General features: G+C 38.6%; 1 protein-coding gene across 1 annotated transcript in view; it reads left to right on the top strand.

Annotated features, from left to right (window-relative positions):
• The first annotated feature begins 910 nt into the window (after positions 1-910).
• LOC128527015 (uncharacterized) overlaps positions 911-24,903 on the top strand; it is a 53,100-nt gene continuing 29,107 nt past the window's right edge. Inside the window, exons 1-3 of the mRNA XM_053499280.1 lie at positions 911-945; positions 23,059-23,118; positions 23,308-23,386. Of these exons, the coding sequence (XP_053355255.1) occupies positions 23,317-23,386 (70 nt within the window). The 5' untranslated portion in view covers positions 911-945; positions 23,059-23,118; positions 23,308-23,316. The remainder of the gene's footprint in view (positions 946-23,058; positions 23,119-23,307; positions 23,387-24,903) is intronic.

Raw genomic sequence — 24,903 nt, 5'->3', positions numbered from 1 at the left:
CATCCATTGTTATAGACGGACTCGTCTCAAACTCCTGTCGAACTCTAAATAGCAGATTTTGTCGAGGGATGATGAGGGCGGGCCAGGAGTGAGGCAGGGCGTGGCCTGAGATCTCATTGGTCTAGCTCAATGTCCTTTATGACAGTCAATCAATGGGCCGCGATTCGTGTCTCAGATACTCTACCGTCGCGGTAATGAATAAATTGGCCTAATAAACTTTTTAACAAATATTAAATTATGACTGACAGCCTCGGCCCAAAAATGCGCGTCGCCCACCAGGCATTGCCCTCTGGTCAGTCCAGGCCTGCTTCAAACCTAGTTACTCCTGAGAATGACAAAGTAAAACACTTAAAAATATAAAACCCCTTTGATTATAAAACAATACATGACTTTAAAACATCATTAGACTTCCAGAAACAGTGTTTATACGGTCTGGTCGTATATAGCCTTATTAATATATTTTACTTTTTATCATAATTCAGTTAAATTGATCATCTTTGACTTTACAAGACTCCACTTGTACTCTTTACCCAGAGCTCTGCTGTGGAGGACAGTGAGGGGTCGGGCATAACCGATTCGATCTTTTTAAATGAATCTTGAACGTGACTCAGAAGAACGAGTGTCTCGGAGAGTGATTGGTTTGAACGCTGCAGCTGGATCATCTTAGAGAGAGAGAGAGATCTGATACACAGTGTGAGGCAGCAGGGGGCGCTAATGCTCAGAGGGTTACACACACCGCTCAGAAAACAGCGAAGAAGAATAAGGAGCGGAAGGAAGTAAAACCGAAAGTTACAGGATCCAGGACCGTGAACAGGAGCGGAGAAATCCCCCGGAACTCCGTCCGCGTTTATATTTAGTTTCCAGCTCGGTTCGGTTCGGTTCGGTTCTTCCCGCCAGGTCCGCGGTGTGAGTGTGAGAGAGAGAGCGGTACTGACGGTCAGTGAGGTGAGTTCTAGTAGGAGGTTGTTGTTGTTTTGGGCCTGTGGTTCTGTAGGAACATCTGTTGATCTCAGAGTCACAGGAGAGTCCGGGTTTATACACTGCTGTTCTCTACATCACTGTGAACGAGACATCTGTGTGTGTGTGTGTGTGTGTGTGTGCTGTAAGTCCCTCTCTAACGCTTATCTTCTGCTCTAGTTCGGTTCTGTAACTTTAGTAATTTAACTCCAGAGTTATTCTCCACCTAGTGGTGAGAAACAGGAACTGCACCCTGTGGTGTTTGAGTGGCAGCTGTTACTGTCCTGTCAGAATTTCACCTTAAGGCATCTAATGATCTTTTTCAGCCATAATAACATCATGTAACATTTAAATATATTAGCATCTTTTATATTTTAATCGCCAGATTCTAAATTCATGAATGTAAATGTTGTAAATCACTTTCTAAACTCTCACTTTTCCTCTGTGAAATATTAAACCTCTTTAACTTTGGTGTTAACACTGGTACCAGTTTCTGGCAGGTTTTCCATCGATTCACTAGTCGACTGTTAAATTAATAATGCAAATAAAATGGTAAATGATTTAAAACTTTAATGAGAGTGATGGTGAAGAGGCAGAAACATCATCAGGTGCTGTGTGTGTGTGTGTGTGTGTGTGTGTGTATACACTATGTGCTGTGTGTACTCAGTAAATGTTCTAACCTACTAACTAAATAAGTAACTACTTACTTTTTTTTATGTCTGTTTATCGTTTAAACCTCATAACAGGTTCACAGACCTGAGAACGGAGCAGTGATCCTGTGATCCTGTAGATTAGAGGAACTGAGGTCCACCAGCTCCAGGGTCACACTGGTTAGTCATATGTTGTGTGCCTTTACACACACACACACACACACACACCCACACACACACACACACACACACACACAGACAGGAGTATGAGTAGGATAAAGGTATTTTTTTCTCCTTTCAGATGTAAATCCTAGTGTAAGAGTTAAAGCTCAATAAACATTGTGAAGAGCAGTGACTTTATAATAGTTTGTGTTGAGTGAAACTGTTTATTTATGTTTATATCTTCTGTTGGTACATTACACTGGATATTCCTGGATTGAAGTGATGGATGAAATCATCTTATTCATAGTAGTTCATTCAATTCTAACAAATATGTAAAATCTTTTCTTTAAAATGGTAAAATAAATGTCAATTTATACCTGTATAGTTTAGTATATTATTAATGTATTAATAAGATTTACTTGCTGCTTTGTTACATCCCTGAGTTACTGTATGTGTGAAAGATGGAGATTTGTTTGTTTGTTTGTTTGTTTTTTCTCTTATTTCTCTCTTGATGTTTCACTGAGTCAGATTTCTATATTTAATTGTTTTCAATTAAACCATTATTTTCTGTGTGCAGAGTCGGGGGAGAACGAGGCGACTCACAAAAGCAAAGAACTTCGAGACCCAACAATAAACTGTATGAGAGGTAAGAGGTGTATTAAACACTTAATTTATTTTAAATTAATATTAATTAACATTTAACATAGATTATACAAATCTTAACCACAGCACACATGGTCTGTCATGTCTTATCTTTCTGCTCTGTCCCTGAGCTCGGGGAAATAAAATGTGTCTTTTCTCCTTTTGTTTCTTCCTCTTTAACCTGATCATCATGATGTACCTCCTCTGGCGTTAGCATGGAGACATGGCTTCAGAGACTCTCCTGATCTGTGTGTTGATGTTGTCGTCTGTACGTGTGATAAAGTCTGCTGAGAGTAAGTGAGATATTACTGCAGATGTTAAAGTGTTGAATGTGATTGACTGAATGAAGTCGGTTTATATATAAACACATTTATAAACCAGAGGAACTTTAACAAACTGCTGCACAGAGACAAATCAAGTTAAGACTAAAACACAAAAATCACAAACATATTAAAGGTCCTGGGGTAATGAGGATTCAGGAGTTAGTTAGTGTCCTTAATACAACACTAACCAGGACATGAAGAAATAAAAAATAATGAACATCTCAAAAAACAGTCCAAGTCCAGGTGCTATACACACGTGTGTGTGTGTGTGTGTGTGTGTGTGTGTGTGTGTGTGTGTGTGTGTGTGTGTATTACTAATTTTAAGCTTTAAGGCTTTATTCAGACTTGAGGGGGGTTGTTAATGTCATTATTACTGCTGGAGCTTAGCATTTCTGTCCCGTCTGTATCAGTCAGATCAGTACTGATTTAATACATCTTCCTGTTTCAGTAAAGATTCTGCTGTACTTTACACACTATAGGATGAGTAGAAGATAAATACACTCCAGTGATAATACAGTAAACTATTAAATATACCTACACACTGATTTTATATTAGGTTTATACAGTTACCCCTGACCCTGTGGATCCTCTAGTAATTAGTGTCCTTTTCTAATGGTAGATGTTTTTTTCTGTTTATTGTTTATATAATAATGTACAGTATGTTTTTTTTTTTTCTCTTTTCTTTAACAGCTCTGTTTAATGTGACGTGCCAGCCTGCAGTAGGAGTCATCGGTCAGATCACTCACATCTCCTGCAGCATCGAGTCACAAACTGGGCCTGTTATTATTACTGTAGTGTCTTTAACCAGGTTTGGTGAAAAGATTAAACCCTGTTTCACATTTCATCCGTATGAGAACAGAGTGACAGGAGACTCTCGATTTAAAGTTGAAAGCTTGCCATCGTTACAGCTTCATAACACAGCGATCTCAGATGAAGGTGGATATAAATATTACATCAGGACCTTTCAGGGGAATGTTAATGTACAATTCACAATTAATGTCACAGGTAAGAGAGAAATGTCATCTTGTTCTCATTATCTCACGACTACAGAGTCACAACTGCACCATTATTTCTGACACTTTCTATATATATCATGTGACCCTGCGACCTTTTAATGTAAATCTTTTTTTCCTTTAGCCGAGTACAGCTCCCCGGTCATAACCTCCGAGCCGACAGAGATAGAGAGCGGTGGAGCTGCTGATCTGTACTGTAAGACTAATGGTGGATACCCAGCAGGAACCATCCACTGGTTTGATCAGAGCAACACAAACTGGACACAAAACTCCACACTGCAGATCACACAGGGACACGACGGTCTCTTCACTCTGTCCAGCAAACTGAGCTCCAGGAGCAACGACACGACCTGGGGACCTTTCAGGTGCGTCGTCCTCAACAATAGATACAAAGGAGAAGGAGAGAGCGCATCAACTCTGGGGAGAGAGGGTAAGTGTTGTCCAGTCATTTAGCAACTTTTTACATTTTAACTGTTTTTAATTGTGCATAATAATAGAGAATTTAATTTTCCATGGACTACTTAGCATGCATTTGTATTTAATTCCACAACGAAAGTTTACATAACATTAGCAAGAAATGAATCTCTTGGTGATCAGATGTAGTCACTTCACCAGAAAGTGAATTATGTTTAAGATACAGAGTTGTGTTTCTGTAGAGACCTCAGGGAACGACTGTTCATAGCTGGTGTACTGTACCAGTTAAACATTTAGATTCCTTTTTTAATTCATTGTTTTTGTTTAGTGATTTATTTTCTACATTCTAGACCAGGGTCTTAAATTAAACTTTAAGGTCCGGTCAATAAAATGTTCTTCAAGCCGAGGTCATTAAATTTTATGTTTGTGTTATGATTTAGATTTCTATATATGCAGACATTGTAAGTCAATAAAAATAAGCAGTTTAAAATTTCCATAAAATTTCAATAACATTTATCATTAATTACACAAATGACAATCTTTAATCAGTCTTTAGTGAATCTTCATGTGCACAGTGCGGGGCTGTAAATGAGTGTAAGAGGACTCTGGTTGCTCTGTCACACTGGGCTCTCAGTTCAGGTATTTTACACGCCCTGACCTCGGACCGCTGTCACGGCTATGAGCTTTACAGAAACGCTTGGAGTGAGATTCTGAAAGTACAGTGCATTGGACAAAGATCAAAGAAAATCACAAGTTGGCATTGAGTTTAATCATACACAATACAATGATTTATTATTATTTATATTCATGAGAACACTCAGAGGCAAACACAGTGGATTAAGGGAGAATACAAAACATTATGTGAAACGCAGCAGTCACGCAGGAGCCGTGGAGCAGAGTGTGTATGAGGGCTCCTCCATACACTCACACAGAATCACACAGCTCAGAATCAAGTCACAAAATAACAACATAAATAAATAGATTTAAAAAAAACAAATACACACACTAGTGATGAATACTGGAAAAGAAAGAAAGAAAAAGCAAAGGTAATAATAATAATAATAATAATAATAATAAGAGAAAGAAGAAGTGGTGAAAGTACAAATAAGTATCATTATTGAAACAAAAGAAGTGGAGAGAAAAAAAGGAATAAGGATATCAAATATAAAGTGGATTGTGCTTTATGATTGTGAGACTCTCACGTGTGTGTGATTTTTAAACGTTTGCTAGCCTTTGAGTGTCTTATGAATATCATTGCACTACATGATTAAACTCGATGCATATATACTGTATTTTAATGTAAATTGATATAATCACATGTATTTAGTGTTGGATTAAAGAGACAGTAACATTTTTTTCTCTCTTTCTTTGTCCCCCCGTTTTCTTTATTCCTTCTTTCCTTCCACAGGGGATTCCGAGCCGATCAGCAGGACACGTCTGTACATCATCATTGGTTGTGCGGGAGTTATCGTGTTTCTCGTCGCAGTGTTCCTAATTGTCCTCTTGTTGATGAGAAGATGTCCTCAGCGTAAGTAATGATCATTTAAAAGAGGAAATAAAACAAAACAAGCAAATTTACTAAAATACAAAGGAATACAAACAACACCACAATTACACTGAACAGTAGATAATAAAAGATAACGCTGGTGACTCGTACAGAACTCAGTTGTTGTGTTTGGTGAATCTACAGTGGTGTTGAACACGGCTCAGCCAATCAGATCCAATCAGCACTTTTAAACTGAATTCACTTGTTTCTATTCATACGGTTTAAAAGTGCTAAATTGTTCTTGGACAGAAGATCTTTTTCAGAGCTTCCAGTATGTGTGGTGTTGGAGCTTCATTCTGTAACTGTACAGAGTCATGAGATCTAATATTACTGTATTAAAGCCTGACTCTATTAATAACTGTATGGAATAATCCAGCACTTAAAGAATCTCTTGTTCCCTGTTATAAGTTGAAAACTAACAGAATGTCATATCCTTCTTCTTTTTTTAATTATTATTATTATTATTATTTTTTAGAAAACTGTTCCAGAAACCCTGATGGTGTGGAAGAAGAAAAAGGTATTGTTCATGTTTATAATGAACTTCCAGGTTTTATAAAAAGTGAAAATCAAAAAGTGAAAATCAAGTGATGAATAAACACTAAGTGTAAGATATAATGTATAGATATTACATGGAATTACTGCAGCATCTGTTATAAAGTCTATCTGTAATATTATCCAGACCTGTTACTGTAGAGTCTTGCAGTTCTCTTATTAGTGATCTGAGCTGCTGAAACTGTGTTAAAGGATAATAACTCTGTCTCACTGCATGACTCGAGGAAAACCTGTTAACACACTGGATTCTGTACCTGAAGGAGATTTACATCCAGGGGGTTTCAGTGGATCAGTACACATCTGTGTATCTTATGACTGATACACCGTGTTCATATCTATTCCTCACTAATCCCACCAGGACAGACGTCAGGCTTCTCCCTGTGCTCCGCCCCTCACTCTTACTCTCACTGGATCTGTTTTCACTTCCTGGTTGATTGGCTCTGTTGAGTGATGTGTATACTGTATGTGTATAGTCACGCCCACCTCAAGGAAAAAAGTCCTTTATTCTTCCACAAATATGATAGAGACTGTGCACAAAACGGCTCATAACGTCACTTCCACTCAACATTTAATTTCTTTTATGGATCAGATTTAACTTACAATACAGAAGGACTGAAAAACATGTGGCTGGACAGACATACAGAAAGACAAAACTGGTGTTTGAGACTGGTGTCGGGTTCTCCAATATATGAAACAAATAATATGCAAAATTAAAGCCTTTCTTTTATTCAGTGTATATAGAACAGTATAGTATATCAGGCTGCAGTAATATAATGATGCACTATTGTAATTATACTGTAGAAAATACTTACAAGTTAAAATGGTTAAAAATTATCTGTGATTTGTAAAGTACTTAATAATCTTATTGTTTGTGTTTTTTCAGCTCTGAATAAAGTCGTGTATAAGAAAGCAGCCGATGCTGATCAGAACACTGCAGTATAGCGTCTGATCCCTAAAGACCCTGTAAATGTTTCATCACATGAAGTTTAGAGAGCACGCTCATCAGGACATGTTGGCTTCCAAAGTAATGACTCCTTCTCCATCTCGGCCCCATTAAAGGTCACAGTGTTATGTGACTGTGGAAAGTACAAAGCCTGAGTGCAATTCCCCCCCCCCCATTTCCCTTTCAGCTGTTATTACTAATATTGTCCTGTACGTGTTCATGCTGGTGTATCTACACAATCTGATACACTAGGTGGCAGTATGCACATTGATGGCTTGTGATCCGTCATGTGGGAAATTATATTGAATTTTAATTATATTTTAGGGATTTTATATTCTAAGTAAGCCCACGTCCTGTTTATAAAAGGTTTAATGTCGATTACCCAGAATGCCTCTGTAAAAGAGCAGGTCCTCTGTTCTTCTGTTCATCAGAGAAAAACACCGGCCGCGCAGTAAAGGGATACACAGGCAAGAGGCAGAGACCAACTCTTTAAACTACTTTAATAGTAACATTATAACCTAATATAATATCTAAACTAACAATATACTACTTAATAATACTTACTAATTTTATCTTATTTTATATAACTATACTCCTTTTCTAACATTATTCAAGTAGAAAACTGTAGAAAAGTCTACAAGAGTGTAACCGAAGGGCGACCCGTACACACAGAGAGCAAGAAATAAGGAACTTTAAAGCAGACAGATCATAAAGTGCAGAAAGTTAAAGCTCTTTGACAAAATAAGATCAACAGAGACACTTAGGAAAAAGTCAAATAAATTTCAGTTCCGTTTTTCCTGGACACAGAGCACAGATGGTCAGACTTCCCTTTGTTAAAGCGTAGAAACAAAGGGATCAATAATCAAATCCATTCTTATCCCTTACTACACTCTATATTACACTACAGAAGCAAAAATCATCAATGAGGGCTGTGACTTATTGAATAGTAATAGGAGGAGCACATGAGCCCTTCACCATGTTAATCGGCTGTTCTATGTTGTAATACATTATCTTGTTATTAACAAGTAGATCTATTAATAATAATACAGTTAAACACAGCCTTATTAACAGTTTTATATTCTTTACTGTTAACCTCATCGTTGCTAGTTTCCTTCCCTTTCCCTGATAGGTCCTTATGACCGCTACCTGGTTTATTAGGATAATCTCTTAGATAACAATGGGTTCTGCTACAGTAGATTCTCTGCTCAGGGGTAGGCGAAAAAAAACTTAGAGACTAATTTATTTTTTAAAGAAAAATTCCCACCCTGCCAGTGTTTAAACACTACAATTCATTAGCATCTGTTCAGAGGGCCACATACAACTGCATCAAAGGTATTGTTATACATACTGTATATACTTATAACCAAACAGACATAAAAACCAAATAACTCAGAAAACATATAAAGAAAAACCACAGAAACACATTCTAACTGAACCAAAAAAAAAAAAACATATAAGGAAAACAACAAATGCAAACATCACCAAAAACAGGGTTCGAGGAAGAAATAAACTTTCACAGAGTTTGCTTTGCAAATGCAATAATATGCTGAATCGTAACAATGTTCATTCAAATTGAAGTTTTGATCAGCTTGGCGTTGTCAGTCGTGGCAAGTTTTTTATCAGATCTCACCAAATTTTAAACAAAACCAAACAACTTTTAGTAGAGAAAAAGCAAAAAGTTTATTGAAGACAAACAGTAGACAGACAAACAGACAGACAAACAGACAGACAGACAGACGGCTCTGAAGCGCTCAGAAACACAGACACCCCACAGAGCTCTAACTACAGGGTCCTCGACGTCCATCACTTCCCTATTTGACACGGGTTTATATACCTGATAAGCGCCTCATCGCTCCTCCTGGATGGGTGGGCCGAACATATGAACAAATACCTATTAATATTCAATAGATAGATGGTAATGTGTTCAGCCTAGTGGTGTGATACTGTAACGCCCAACTCCATACTCTTTCCCCTCTTACCTCATCTTTTACTTATTATTTATTCATGTCTGGGTCGGCCTTTAAAAATGTAATTTTTCTTTTTTTAGAGAGAGAGGGCGAGTTTGGTTTGTTCCTCTTTTCCTAACCAGAATGTTAACCACTAGTGCTGATGGCTTAATTTTTTTAATCGGAGAAAGTTTTGATCTTCTTCTATATTATTTTAAATATTTTTGATTTATTATTGTATAATTATTATAATTATTTTTCCTATTTAAAAGACTGATCATTCAAGTTTGATTCATAAAATAATCATTTTCTTAAATAATTATTTGATTAATAACCTATATGGTTTTAAACATTGATGTTTGATAAACGTATACATTATGGATTAGCAATTATACAGTAGTTATATTAATTAATAAATTCAATCATTAATATTTAAAAAGTTACAACCTTAATTGATGATTTTTGGTTCCTCTAGTATAATATAGAGTGTAGTAAAGGATCGGAATGTTTTTGATTATTGATCCCTTTGTTTCTTAGCTTTAACAAAGGAAAGTCTGACCATCTGTGCTCTGTGTCCAGAAAAAAAATTAGTTAGTATAGTATATTATTAGTTTAGATATTATATTAGGTTATATTATTACGATTAAAGTAGTTTGAAGAGTTTGTCTCTGAATGAGAATGCTGTGCACATAAGTAGATTCAGGCAGGGACAGAAGGCCTTAATGACATCACATTCTAATTAGAGATCATACAGACCTAAAGGGGAACTGTGAGTCTGTACACTATGAAAAACTATAAATTATGAAAAAATAAAAAAAACATTGTGTAGTGTAATGTAGTACGGGTCATGTGGTACCTCCACTTGACCCAGATCTACTTCATCAGGCAGCTACTGTACTGTACATGCGGTGCTTTTCCAAGCTAAAATGAAAACAATAAAATATACATTACTGAATGATGAGCCACTTGTACTGAATGAAGGGACCCTTCTGTTGTTCCCCTTATTTTCCACTTCTTGCTGTCATATGTGGCAGTGCGTTGAACAATGTTAGAGTACAAAAGCAGATTTATGTTGATCTGAATAGATGTAATGTTCCATATGAGTGTAGTGAAAAATAACAGTTGTCTTTCTCAACCCGCGACTGACGGGAACGGCGACTGTTTCTGCATCTCTAGTTTGATGTACGAGGCTTATGTGATATGTGATCTTCTCCACCTCTTCTTACTGCTGTTGTCCAGCGTTTATGTGTCGTGTTTGGAGCTTGTGTTCCACACTGTATTTTCACTTTAATTTTTTCACGTCTGCTACAGAGCCCGATCTTTTGCTGGCGCTTTTGGTTGATCTTCGGGTCCTTCTTTTGTTTCCCCTACAATAACTGATGCATTCTTATGCAGCTGTTGCCATATTTTTTTTAAATAAGATCCATTTGTCTTCAGGACCTTCCAAGTCTTGTATCAGCTGGAATTATTATTTTTTTGGTTGAAGTATAAAAGTGACTAAAACATGTGGGTCTTTTGATTTCTCCACTGCAAATGGTTGAAGTTGCGCCATCTGTTTCTTTAGTCAGGGCAGGAGTATCTTACTGGTTAATGCATTGGACTACTGATTGGAGGGTCCCAGGTTTAAAGCCCACCACCACATTTTCTCCTTGAGCAAGGCCCTTCACCCCCTTGAATACTGAGATGTATAATTAGAAAAAAAGTCCCCCTAGATGTGGGCATCTACCAGATGCCGTAAACTTCATCTTTAAATGAAGTTTATGCTGAATGGATGTTTGGACTAGATAGTGGTTAGATCCAACCACCACTGCTTGGTATGTCCAAGCGTCTTGCAATGCTGTTCTTTTGGATTCTGGTTATACAGATATGGTCAATCACATTAAAAGCCAGGTCACTTGGTGTGTACCAGGTCTTCTTATGGGTAATTGTGTGAAAAAAGAATGAGCAGAAGAATTGTGTGAATTAAAGTTATGGAGGAGGTGAAATTGATTTCCTTTTTCACTTGTCAAGACATGATGCTGGAAAGGAGCCGACCAGTGTGTATAAGCAGTACAGTATCTCTTAAAGTTTTGCCTGTTGTTTCTTCAGCATTGTGTACCATCTTTAGCATAGGTTTTTTTTTTCTATTCACAATTTTACATTTGAGAAAATTCCAGTACTTTACTTATAACTGGCTAACAGTGTGCCCTTCAGATAAATGATTTAAAAAAAGACTTTTGTAGATAAATGTACAGGACTGAAAAAGATGTATGCTTTGTACTTATTTTAAAGTGACTTTTTTTGTACTTTAATAACTCAGTCTTTGGTTAAAATGGACTGAAATAAGTGCTTTTGATTTTTGTCACTGTTACCGTTTTACTTTTTTAAAAGAATTTTTGTGCATATTTTACTGTATTATTGTTTGCTGACTGTAAATAGAAAAGTTACTGAAAATAAATATTTACTTAACAGAATTGAGTTGGAGATTTGTTAAATGTCAGAGTGGAACACACAACAACATGTCACAGTAACCATGGTAACACTGAATTGAATCAATTTAAATTTAAATTTTATTTGTATGGCGCTTTGAACAATTGTCATTGTCGCAAAGCAGCTTTACACAATCATAAGAATTATGGAAGTCAAAATCTAAATGTTTTGAATTTTCTAAAAAATGAACATGTAACATTAATGTAGTGGACCTGGACAGATGGACATGAACAGGAGAAAATGATCGAGTTTTTGTGCCGTGATTACGTTTCCATCTTTCTGTGCTGAAAATGAAACATGTTTAACATGCAGAAGATCGCAAACCTTGAAGATCTTCGCGGAACATCGGACGGTCACCCGAGGCGGCTCACGGTGCCTAATACCCCTATCTCACCTATGCGGTTTAACTCACAGTGACATGCGACGTTAGGCACAGTGAGCTGCCGCGATTGCCCGCCGACATCCCACTGACATTCCGTTCTAAATGTTCTGACTGAAGTTCTGTAAGGTCTGCAAGCTTCCGCGAGGAATGCCAAAAAAAAAAAAAACGTTACATTTTTTGTGCAGAAAGATGGAAACGTAATCACAGCACAAAAACCCGCGGTAAATCATGATGAACCCTACTTACGGCCACCGTGCGAAACTGCGTAGGTGAGATAAGGGTATAAAGCATTAAAATCACTCAGAAAAATTAATGGACAGCGAGCAGCTGGACATCGGGACGTGGAGCAGAAGTATGATGCGTTGAAAAGCGCAGGGCTGAGCAGGTCAAGAAGCTCCATAATCTGTTGCCTTGGAAGGCGAAACCTTTTTTTTGTAAATAGCAACCTTAGGCAAAATATAAAGTGGGGACTGAGGAGAGTGTACAGAGTGTGGGGACTGTGGAGACTGTGGAGAGTAAAGAGAGTGTGGAGACTGTGGGGACTGGAGAGAGTGTGGAGACTGTGGAGAGTAAAGAGAGTGTGGGGACTGTGGGGACTGGAGAGAGTGTGGAGACTGTGGAGAGTAAAGAGAGTGTGGAGACTGTGGGGACTGGAGAGAGTGTGGAGACTGTGGAGAGTGTGGAGAGTGTGGAGACTGTGGGGACTGTGGGGACTGGAGAGAGTGTGGAGACTGTGGAGAGTGGAGAGAGTGTGGAGACTGTGGGGACTGTGGGGACTGGAGAGAGTGTGGAGACTGTGGAGAGTGGAGAGAGTGTGGAGACTGTGGGGACTGTGGGGACTGGAGAGAGTGTGGGGACTGTGGGGACTGGAGAGAGTGTGGAGACTGTGGAGACTGTGAGGATGTTCAGAGCTGGCCTATGTTCAGCAGAAAGGTAGTCAGCTAGATTTCTAGAGTGTGAGATGTGTACAGCTGTGTGATAAAAACATTCACATGTAATGAAACACCAGTCCGTCACTACCAGCGTGCTTATGATACAGTTGTACATCAGAAAAACCTTTGTGTTTGTGACACTGGATTAAAAAAATTCTTGACACATTAACTTCTTCAGGCTCGTTTGTACTTTAATAACACTCACACTAAATACATTAAACGTCCTGTGATCTTTATAATTAAGTGTGTAGTCTGTTTCTGTTGTTTTACTTGTTTCACTGTTTTTAGCATTTGCTTGTTTTTATTTATCCTTTATTGTAAATGTTAAATATTTATTTATACTGTACATTTAACATTATTTATAAATATTTCCTAAGCAGAATTAAAGTGGAGGTATGTTAAATATTACTGTGGACCACACGGAATATTAATGCAGACAAACATGGATACAAACTGGAAGAGAAAGTTGTGACCATATAAGGAAAGTGCAGGGGAACCTGGACACATGGACATACACAGGAGAAAAATCATATAATCATGATCATGGTATAAGAACGTTGTAATTTTCTAGACTACAAAGTACACTACATGATGCAAAATATAATAATAATAATAAGCAGTTTGTGGTGTCGAACCTTTTATGAAGCTGCTGTATGTATAAAGTATAGAACACTACAGTTATAGTAAATACTATATAACCTACGAATCTGTAATAGTTACATCCTCTAATACACACAAGGTTAATAAAACAACACATTTGATCTACACTTAGAGAAATAAAAAGTTTCATTAGCATCAGTTCATGTTTGTGACTCAGACAAATGAAACTGTATTAGGTTCATGTTTTGTACCAGAAAGAAAGAAAGTTTTCCCAGAATCCTTCAGCATGTGTAAAGAAATGTAAGTGTGAAATGAGTGTCGGTGCTGCCCTCTAGTGGACATCAATGAGAAAAACAACACCTAATTAAAGTAGATCATAAATTCTATGATTTCTAAAGTCCTGGGGCCTCATGTATAAAACTTTATACATCCTTAAAGTGTCCGTACGCACATAAAGCAGAATTTGCGTGCGCACAAAAGTTTTCAGATTTATAAAACCGTACGTACGCCAGAACCTGCGCAAGGCTCGCTTTATAAATCACAATTATCTGAATATTGTGTGCAGGTGCACGTGCTTATAGCTTACCCCAATCTCCTCCCGAAATAACCATATTTGGAGGTTAAGACCGCCTATTTTGACTCGCCTATCACTGCGAGATGGAGGTACTGCTGTCTGAGGTGGAGGGCCGAAAAAAAGTTTTATTTGGTGGGCTCTCTGCGGGCATTTCCAATGAGATAGATGGTAGAATGGGAGCAAGTAACAGAAGCAGTCAATGCTGTTACCTCGGTGCCTCGCACAGTCCAAGAGACCAAAAAAAAATGGTCAGACTTAAAAGTAGTCGTTAAAAAAGAATATGTGCACACAGGCGCAGTGTCGTAACAACTTGTGGAGGTCAAGGAATCACTGACCTCTCAGCCTTTGATGTAAGGGTGGGCGCGATTATAGGGGAAACAGGATTAAGTGGAGTTCTTCCAGAATTCCAAGGTGATACTTATGTGATTTGCAGTGACGATGGTAAGTAATTGATTTATCTACACATTATATAAGTTTTTGTCTGTTTAGAATTCTGCTTTTTTATTGTGGATAATTTAAATCAACCAATTCAAATTCCGCGGAAGTGGAAAGTCCTAAAATATCCAAGTGACAAATCTAGCAATAGATGCAGCTGTATTTAAGATATACGTTTATTAAAACAGTCGATTTTTCTGTTTATTCATATGCAAAAAAATTAACTTTAATTAATTAAAGACAAAAGCAAGTCATCAAGTGCACATTTTATTTCACACATTTACAAATATGCAATACAATCTTTAATTAAACTTTTTTTAATGATTAAAGGAAAAGTTAATCCTGGAATGCCTTCAAGCCCGGTGAATGGTCCAAGTGGGGTAGACAAGGGATGTAGGCTTAGATCCTACGTGCCACCACCATCCTGTGTGCCCCCACCATCATCCTGTGTGCCTCCACCACCATCCTGTGTGCCTCCACCAACGTCCAGTGTGCCACCATCATGTGCCCAAGCAACCCCATCCTGTGCGCAATCCAGTGCATCATCATCATCATCCTTTGTGCCACCACCGAGCGCTGGTAACTCAAGGCGTGTACTGACGGAAGAAGTCATGCAGACCCAACGTCACATGGTTCATGCTGTTAATGCGGTGTGTTCCGAACTGAAAGAAATAAAAACAATTTTATCAGAAATAAGTGGTTTACTTAAAGAACTTGTGAAAAAATAAACAGTTTGAATTCACTTGCCTTTTTACATTGCATTTATTACATTAATACGCCGCTGCATTGCCATAGCATTATGCACTGCATTAGGAGGGCCAGGGTCGGGTTCATTATCTTTAGCAGGGGCGTTCGATGGAACAGGTATACCTTTCTTTTGAGCAATGTTGTGCAACACTGCGCAAGCCACAACAATGCGGCAAACCTTTGTAGGGGTGTACAATACTGTGCGACCAGATGTATCCAAGCACCTCCAGCGTCCTTTTAGCAGACCAATAGTGCGTTCGACCACTGAACGCGTCCGGCAATGCTTCTCGTTATAACGCCGTTCTTGTTCGGTTTGGGGTCTAGTTAGTGGAGTTAGCAGCCACGTTCTAAGGGGATAACGACTGTCTCCTGAGAGGTAAAACATTTACAATTTATTTAAAGGAAATATAACAAAACAATGAATGTAAATACAATGGGACAATTAATATAACATTTCAGATGCTAGGCAGAGGTAACAATTAGAAACAATATTATAAAAATACTTTAAAGAAAGTACATGCTTGTAATAGCCTCCAGATAGCTTTTTATTTTTTCCAGGGCAATATTGATTCAATATAACATTTCACTTAATTTTTAAATGCTATGAAACATGTTTTGTTTCCTGAAAATTTGCATTGATGTGAAATTTTGCATTAAAACTATTAAAATAAGTGTGGGGTTGTTTATCATTGGAGATTATAATTATACCTAAAAGAAAAAAACATTTTAAAAGGTATGCTTTAAACACATTTGCATCATTACTCAATTACAATTACATGCGCATTCCTGCCGACTTACCAAGAAGCCATCCATCACGCACAGCTCCTGTTGATAATCTTGTTAATAGTGAACAGTGATAATAGTGACATCATTAATGTGATGTTCATCGCTGATGAAGTGCGTCATTACTGAGCAGGAAGTCACACCCAGAGGAAACACACACTGAGAGCAGAGTTGGTTATAATGTGTTACTATAATCTCATTACTTTTCCTGATAACGCTGAAGTAACGCATTACATTTTAAATGCATATAATTTGATTACAGTTACCAATGTGAATTACATTACGTTACTAGCGTTGCAAATTTAATTTAATTTAATTTTAAATCAGAGGTGGGTAGAGTAGCCAAATATTTACTTAAGTAAGAGTAGCTGTACTCCAAAATACAAAATAATATCACTCAAGTAGAAGTAAAAAGTAGTCATCCAATATATTACTCAAGTAAGAGTAAAAAAGTATTCAGTGTGTCTGTTTAAGCAGATAGAGAAGACACTGTATTAAGACAGTATTAAGCTGTTCTTTTGCAAGTGAAACATCCTTTGTATAAGATGCCAGGGACGCATTATATTTTTTGGGATGCAGAAAAATGTACAAAACATGTGTATATATGTAACATTGCAGTAACATTATATGTACAATTAAAGTTAACATATAATCATGCAAACATGAAAAAAAACATTCTGGGTAGAATTTATAGAACACCAGCTGAAGATCTGATTGGTCAAACGGAGTCATGTGATCATTGTTGCTGTGTCTGATTGGTGAAACAGTCATGCGGTAGATCCACCGGCTGCATGTGTAGAATAAATGGTTTAAATACATAAAAAATTACGTTGTAACGGGGTCACTGTTTGTACACGGGCGGCATCGCAGACACACGGACACGAGGCGAAGTCTTATGGGAAAAGAGGTGATTTTTATATAGAAAAAAAACGGGGAAGGAGAGGGTTATAAGAGAAGGGGGGGTAGGGAGGATTTCTAACGTGGAGAAAGCTCGAGATCCATTAACAATAACCTGGCGGCCACGCCCCTTTGTGCACTTGCAGAAGGGGAGGATGCCTACGTAGGGAGCCTACAGGGTGAACGAGGAGCGACAACAGGTTTGAGCGCAGCCCATCACAGGTGCACACGGTGACTTATGTTTTCATCAGTAACTCGAAACCTAAATAACTTTTCAGTAACAGTAACTTTTCAAGTAACTTGAAAGTAATGGAATTAGTAATCTGATTACTTTTCACATGTAATAATCAATAATGTAATGCAAAGGTAATGTCAAATTACAATTTAAAATTAGTAATTTTTAGTGGAGTAGTTCTCCTTTTTAAGGTAACTTACCCAACACAGACTGAGAGCAAACTACAGTATGTGGGTTATTGGGAAACCCCTTATTGGGAAACCCCACACTGATGCTCTCTGGGCCTGAACACACACAGTACAGGGGCAGATTATCTGAGCACACTCTCAAAAATCCAACTAGATAAATGTTAAATGAATAAATACCGTATTGTTGGCCCAATTTCTTACAGTGGTATTTGTTGAGACAAAAGGTGACATTGTTTTCTTAAAAACTGTGGAGACACAGACTGAACTGTCGGACTGACGCTATCAGACTGCACTAGAGAGGTGAAGGTGGCCGTTTTGTGAACTCCTAATTATTTTGGTACATATTTATTGAGTATTTATTCATATTTAAAAAAAAATGAAATATGTTTACAGGTATTTTAGACAGTTAGCGTTAAATACGTGAGGCTGGTGTTTTTTCGCTTATTGTTATACTAAGGCACCCTAACATTACTGAGGTGAGTTTAGCTAACATTAGATACACTGTACTGGAGATAAACATTTATGACCGTATCCATCTCTTTTTCCCACTCTGATTTTTGCCCAGCAACAGCGTCCTGCCCCCTCCCCCCTCCCCCACACACGGCCGCGCGAGCACTCAGTTAACGAAAGTCGAGAAACTCTGAAGTGTTTAACAGTTAAGGGGTAGCGGCGCTTCAGTACTCGGTGAGTTTAAGGATATAAAAATGTCCGTGTTAATTTGGCTTTAGAGCCGCTAATGTTCATCTACGAGTGTTATATCGGTTCACTTGTCTGTATGAAAACTGGATGAGTTCATTTAAAACATCACTTTAAACCAGCGCTGGACTGGGACCAAAAAACAGCCCTGGCATTTTTGGCCATCGCGGCCCACCATGATTATATAAACAATATGCTGAGGTATATGACACATCAAAGGATAGATACACTCACTGTTTTGTTTCAAACATTAAACCACAGTAACCTGCATGGAAGAGAATAACCTTGATAAAAAATATTCTTAATTATTATTATTGTTATTATATAGTCTTTTATTAGTAATTCTCTCTCTCTCTCTCTCTCTCTCTCTCTCAGGTGTGTGTGTGTGTGTGTGTGTGTGTGTGTGAGTCACCTCCAACCTAGCATGAAGTTCTGCACAAAACTCAGAGTCTACTATTAAATGTGTTTAAGTCTGACTGCATTAATTTGAGCATTAGCACTGTGTTAGTCTACAGATCCTCCAGATAGTTTACTATTTAGTGAAGATGTAGGCTACACTTAACATTTCCATTGTTAATTCCATGGGCTATCATCATTCTGCGTGTGTGTAGGCCTACGTGTGTCTACCTGGAAATCTGATAGTCAGCCACGTCATTTATATACTGTGGCTCTGGGGGTTTATTTGTTGTACTGCGTGAAAATTGACAACAATGTCAATCAGTCGTGACAGACGTGAGAGCACTCGTTAATGTGATGTGGATGGCAACGTAGCCTAGCCCTAATTGGCAGACGGTTCATTTGCGAGTAGCAGCTAGGTAGGGTAGTGGTGCAGGTTGTCGACAAACACTCAAATGCACGAGTGACACACACACACACACACACATACACTCACACCACAAAAAAAGCCCTCTGTCTTCCCTACATAAATGTCTCTCCCTTCACTCTGACAACATTTCAGCTACTTCTCACTGGACTCGTAGCTATTCTGAAGCCTTCCTCAATCCGTCCCTGCTGGGTCACGTCTCTCACCTCCTCCTCCTCCTCCTCCGAATCCATTTTAATAACTACTCCCTCCTCATCTGTGTACCTAACGTTGATGTGACTCTGTTCTACACTCCCTTGTGCCGCTCCGGCAGCCTGAGCACTCTGGACTGCCTCTGCACTGTTGCCTGATGTTGATGGTCCGACAACAGGACCTGCAGTTGAACGTGTGGTGGTGACAAACACTTCTGTGATTTTTCACACATTTTGCTGCTTTCACTTGTAGGCTTTGAGTCTTTTCTCCCGCAGCTTCTCTGCACCCCCCTCGCTCTTATCTCTCTTTTTCTGGTTTATCCATTGTTATAGACGGACTCGTCTCAAACTCCTGTTGAACTCTAAATAGTAGATTTCGTCAAGGGATGATGAGGGCGGGCCAGGAGGGAGGCAGGGCGTGGCCTGAGGTTTCATTGGTCTAGCTTAATGTCCTTTAAGACAGTCAACTAATGGGCCGCGATTCGTGTCTCAGATACTCTACCGTTGCGGTAATAAATAAATTGGCCTAATAAACTTTTTAAAAAAGATTAAATTATGACTGACAGCCTCGGCCCACAAATGCGCGTCGCCCACCAGGCATTGCCCCATGGTCAGTCCAGGCCTGCTTCAAACCTAGTTACTCCTGAGAATGACAAAGTCAAACACTTAAAAATATAAAACCCCTTTGATTATGAAACAATACATGACTTTAAAACATCATTAGACTTCCAGAAACAGTGTTTATACGGTCTGGTCGTATATAGCCTTATTAATATATTTTACTTTTTATCATAACTAGATATTCAGTTAAACTGATCATCTTTGACTTTATAAGACTCCACTTGTTCTCTTTATTTAGAGCTCTGCTGTGGAGGACAGTGAGGGGTCGGGCATAACACATGTCTTCTTCCTGAACCAATCTTTAACGTGAATCTGATACACAGTGTGAGGCAGCAGGGGGCGCTAACGCTCAGAGGGTTACACACACCGCTCAGAAAACAGCGAAGAAGAAGAAGAAGAAGAAGAAGGAGCGAAAGCGGAAGTAAGTAAAACCGAAAGTAACGGGATCCAGGACCGTGAAGAGGAGCGGAGGAAACACCCGGAGCTCGGTCCCGTTTATATTCAGTTTCCAGCTCGGTTCGGTTCTTCCCGCGGTGTGTGTGTGAGCGGTACAGACAGACAGACAGACGGTCAGTGAGGTGAGTTCTAGTAGGAGGTTGTTGTTGTTTCGTGCCTGTGGTTCTGTAGGACCATCTGTTGATCTCAGAGTCTGAGGACATTTCACACACCAGGAGTGTGTGTGTGTGTGTGTGTGTGCTGTAAGTCCCTCTCTAACGCTTATCTTCTGCTCTAGTTCAGTTCTGTAACCTGAGAGTTATTCTCCACCTAGTGGTGAGAAACAGGAACTGCACCCTGTGGTGTTTGAGTGGCAGCTGTTACTGTCCTGTCAGAATTTCACCTTAAGGCATCTAATGATCTTTTTCAGCCATAATAACATCATGTAACATTTCAACATATTATCATCTTTTATATTATAATCGCCAGATTCTAAATGTATGAATGTAAATGTTGTAAATCAACATTAACGATGCAAATAAAATGCGAAATGATTTAAAACTGTAATGAGAGTGATGGTGAAGAGGCAGAAACAACATCAGGTGCTGTGTGTTTGTGTGTGTGTGTGTGTGTGTGTGTGTATACACCATGTGCTGTGTGTACTCGATAAACTTTCTAACCCATTAACTAAATAAGTAACTACTTACATTTTTTTTTACACCTTTTAGTTTTAGTGCCACAGCTCCACTGATTTCCAGGATTAACTGGTGCACAAACTTTTAGAGAACTTTATGTCTGTTAATCATCTAAACCTCATAACAGGTTCACAGACCTGAGAACGGAGCAGTGATCCTGTGATCCTGTAGATTAGAGAAACTGAGGTCCACCAGCTCCAGGGTCACACTAGTTAGTCATATTTTGTGTGCCTTTACACACACACACACACACACACACACACACACACACACACACACACACACAGGAGTATGAGTAGGATAAAGGTATTTTTTTTTTCTCCTTTCAGATGTAAATCCCAGTGTAAGAGTTAAAGCTCAATAAACATCGTGGAGAGCAGTGACTTTATAATAGTTTGTGTTGAGTGAAACTGTTTATTTATGTTTATATCTTCTGTTGGTACATTACACTGGATATTCCTGGATTAAAGTGATGGATGAAATCATCTTATTCATAGTAGTTCATTTAATTCTAACAAATATGTAAAATCTTTTCTTTAAAATGGTAAAATAAATGTCAATTTATACCTGTATAGTTTAGTATTTTATCAATGTATTAATAAGATTTACTTGCTGCTTTGAGTTAAAACCCTGAGTTACTGTATGTGTGAAAGATAGAATTTTTTTTTTTTCTTATTTCTCTCCTGATGTTTCACTGAGTCGGATTTCTATATTTAATTTTTTTTAAAGGTCCTACACATTATATTTTTCATTAAATGTTAATATGATCTTTAGGGTCCTAATGAAAAGTTTGTATTATACGTTAATTAAAAATTCAAAAGGATTGTGTAAAAAAAACACTACTTTTACCTGGTAAAAACTAGCTCTGTTCTCAGCAACCTGTTTCAGTACATGCTAATTTAAATGCTCATGACCTCTGCTGAGCCCGCCCCCCCCGTTTTGTGGGGCGTGACACGTCGGGTATAGCGACGGAAGTGTAGTCACAACGCAGTGCTTTGTGGGTAATGCAGTCCAAACTGGAAAACTATGGATTATAGAGCCCAAGCCTGTTTTCTTCAGTTGTTTTTGGTTTGATTTAAGTACGGAACCTACGCGGAAGTTTGTAATATCGCCTGACAATGCAGAAATTAAAAGAATGGACATGCATCGACCCGTTTGTCTTTCTCATCACTGCATGTGCATGAATTAACGGGCTGTTACGCTGCCGCGAGCAACAACAAGAAAAGCGGAGAAACTTACTGAGAGAGATACGGACGCGATGTGTTTACTGATGTGTTTACATGACTTCTTAATCTTCGACAGACATCGTTATAAACCATCTAATGTAACAAAGGTAAGCATAATATAGTTTTCCGACTACGTACACAGTTTGCAACTAGACAATCACCTTAATGCATTGTTTATTATAAACGGGCGATTAGGGATTATATAGAGACGGATGTACATAGAGAAGAAGCCATAACCATGTTCTATGAGAGTGTAAGTTAACTTACACTCTGCATTCATCGTGATTATTAGAAAAGGCGATCTGCAAAGAGTCATAGTAAAATAAATTACACTCACCGAGCCTGGTGAAGATGAAGCAGGAGCACGAAGCGTTAGTACAGATCCATTTTTAGGAGCAGCTTCCTAGTAAAACCTGCTTTATATTGACCCGCGTTTATAAAGCAGTCTGGTGAAAAATGATTATCGCAAACATGAACGCATTTAGGTAAATCGGCGGAGACGTTAGCTTTAAAAACTAAATTCAGCCACTGCGTCCTCAGTGGCTCAGATACCTAACCCTAGGTAGGTACCCTAGGTCACTAACCCTAGGTAGTGAATGACGACTGCTGTGTTCGCTATTACACCCAACAACTGTACACAACACTCGCTTAGGCGCCATTTTGCTCCAGCGGCGAAAAAACGATGGCCGACAGCTTCTTCTCACTCGGGGCGGGTCTTTGCTAAAACACCAGTGTCAATCAACTTGTGTAGGAACGCCCTCTTGTGATGTGGCGTCACATCGACAGGCTTTTGCGATTGGCCTGATTTCAGAAGGGGGATGTTACTGTAATAAACGAAAAGAAAACCACTGGGCGGCTCTTTATCATCGTAGAGTGGTTGTGTACGCACTCTCCTAACACACAGTTTAGTCCAAACAGCTTAAAATAGTGCATGTAGTGCTGTATGACCCCTTTAAGTAAATCATTATTTTCTGTGTGCAGAGTCGGGGGAGAACGAGGCGACTCACAAAAGCAAAGAACTTCGAGACCCAACAAGAAACTGTATGAGAGGCGACGTGTATATAATTAATATTAAACACAGATTATACAAATCTTAACCACAGCACACATAGTCTGTCATGTCTTATCTTTCTGCTCTGTCCCTGAGCTCGGGGAAATAAAATGTGTCTTTTCTCCTTTTGTTTCTTCCTCTTTAACCTGATTATCATGATGTACCTCCTCTGGCGTTAGCATGGAGACATGGCTTCAGGGACTCTCCTGATCTGTGTGTTGATGTTGTCGTCTGTACGTGTGATAAAGTCTGCTGAGCGTAAGTGAGATATTACTGCAGATGTTAAAGTGTTGAATGTCAATGACTGAATGAAGTCGGTTTATATATAAGCACATTTATAAACCAGAGGAACTTTAACAAACTGTTGCACAGAGACAAATCAAGTTAAGACTAAAACATTAAAATCACAAACATATTAAAGGTCCTGGGGTAATGAGAATTTAGGAGTTAGTTAGTTTCCTCAATACAACACTAACCAGGACATGAAGAAATGGAAAATAATAAACATCTTAAACAGGAAAAGTCCAGGTGCTATACACACTTGTGTGTGTATCTGTGTGTGTGTGTGTGTGTGTGTGTGTGTATTATTAATTCTAAGCTTTAAGCCTTTATTTAGACTGCATTAGTCTCCATGTGGAGACGGTTAATGTCGTAATTACCGCTGGAGCTCAGCATTTCTGTCCCGTCTGTATCAGTCAGATCAGTACTGATTTAATACATCTTCCTGTTTCAGTAAAGATTCTGCTGTACTTTACACACTATAGGATGAGTAGAAGATAAATACACTCCAGTTATAATACAGTAAACTAATAAATATACCTACACACTGATTTTATATTGGGTTCATACAGTTACCCCTGACCCTGTGGATCCTCTAGTAATTGGTGTCCTTTTCTAATGTTAGATGTTTTTTTGTGAGTTTATTGATTATATAATCATGTGCAGTATGTTTTTTTTTCTCTTTCTTTAACAGCTATGTTTAATGTGACGTGCCAGCCTGCAGTAGGAGTCATCGGTCAGATCACTCACATCTCCTGCAGCATCGAGTCACAAACTGGAAATGTTACCATTAACACAGTGTCTTTAACCAGGTTTAGTGAGATTAAACCCTGTTTCACATTTCAACCGTATGAGAACTACATGACAGGAGACTCTCGATTTAAAGTTGAAAGCTTGCCATCGTTACAGCTTCATAACACAGCGATCTCAGATGAAGGTGGATATAAATATTACATCAGGACCAACGGGGGGAATGTTAATGCAACATTCACAATTAATGTCACAGGTAAGAGAGGAATGTTGTCTGGTTCTCATTATCTCACGAGTGCAGGGTGATAAAACCTCAAATTAACATCACACTTTATTGCGCATTTAACCCCGCCCCCCCCCTCCCCCCTGAACTGCATGTTATTTTTGTCAATTTCTAAAATAATTTGTTTTTTTGTAGCATGTGACCCCATGACCCTTTAATGAGGATTTCTTTTTCTCCCCAAAGCCAACTACTGTCATGAATGGGGTGTTGTGGCAGGTGTTGAACGCCGTGGGCGGAAGGAGCAGGCATAGAGGCAGAGGGGTGGTGTTAACCAAAAAAAGAGTCTTTTAATAAAGGTTAAACAAAGTATAAATAAAGAGACAAACAAAGGAACAAACAAACTTAAACCATACTTAACTTTGTGCTAACAGGGGCCCTCTGGTGAGACACAGACAGGGGAACAAACACACGTCCTGTGACGAGACACAGGCAGGAGGAGACACGAAACACGTCCTGTGGCGAG

The sequence above is a fragment of the Clarias gariepinus genome, chromosome 6 (genome assembly GCF_024256425.1).
Source record: "Clarias gariepinus isolate MV-2021 ecotype Netherlands chromosome 6, CGAR_prim_01v2, whole genome shotgun sequence".
Classification (NCBI taxonomy): domain Eukaryota; kingdom Metazoa; phylum Chordata; class Actinopteri; order Siluriformes; family Clariidae; genus Clarias; species Clarias gariepinus.
This window is presented reverse-complemented; position numbering and strand designations above follow the sequence as displayed.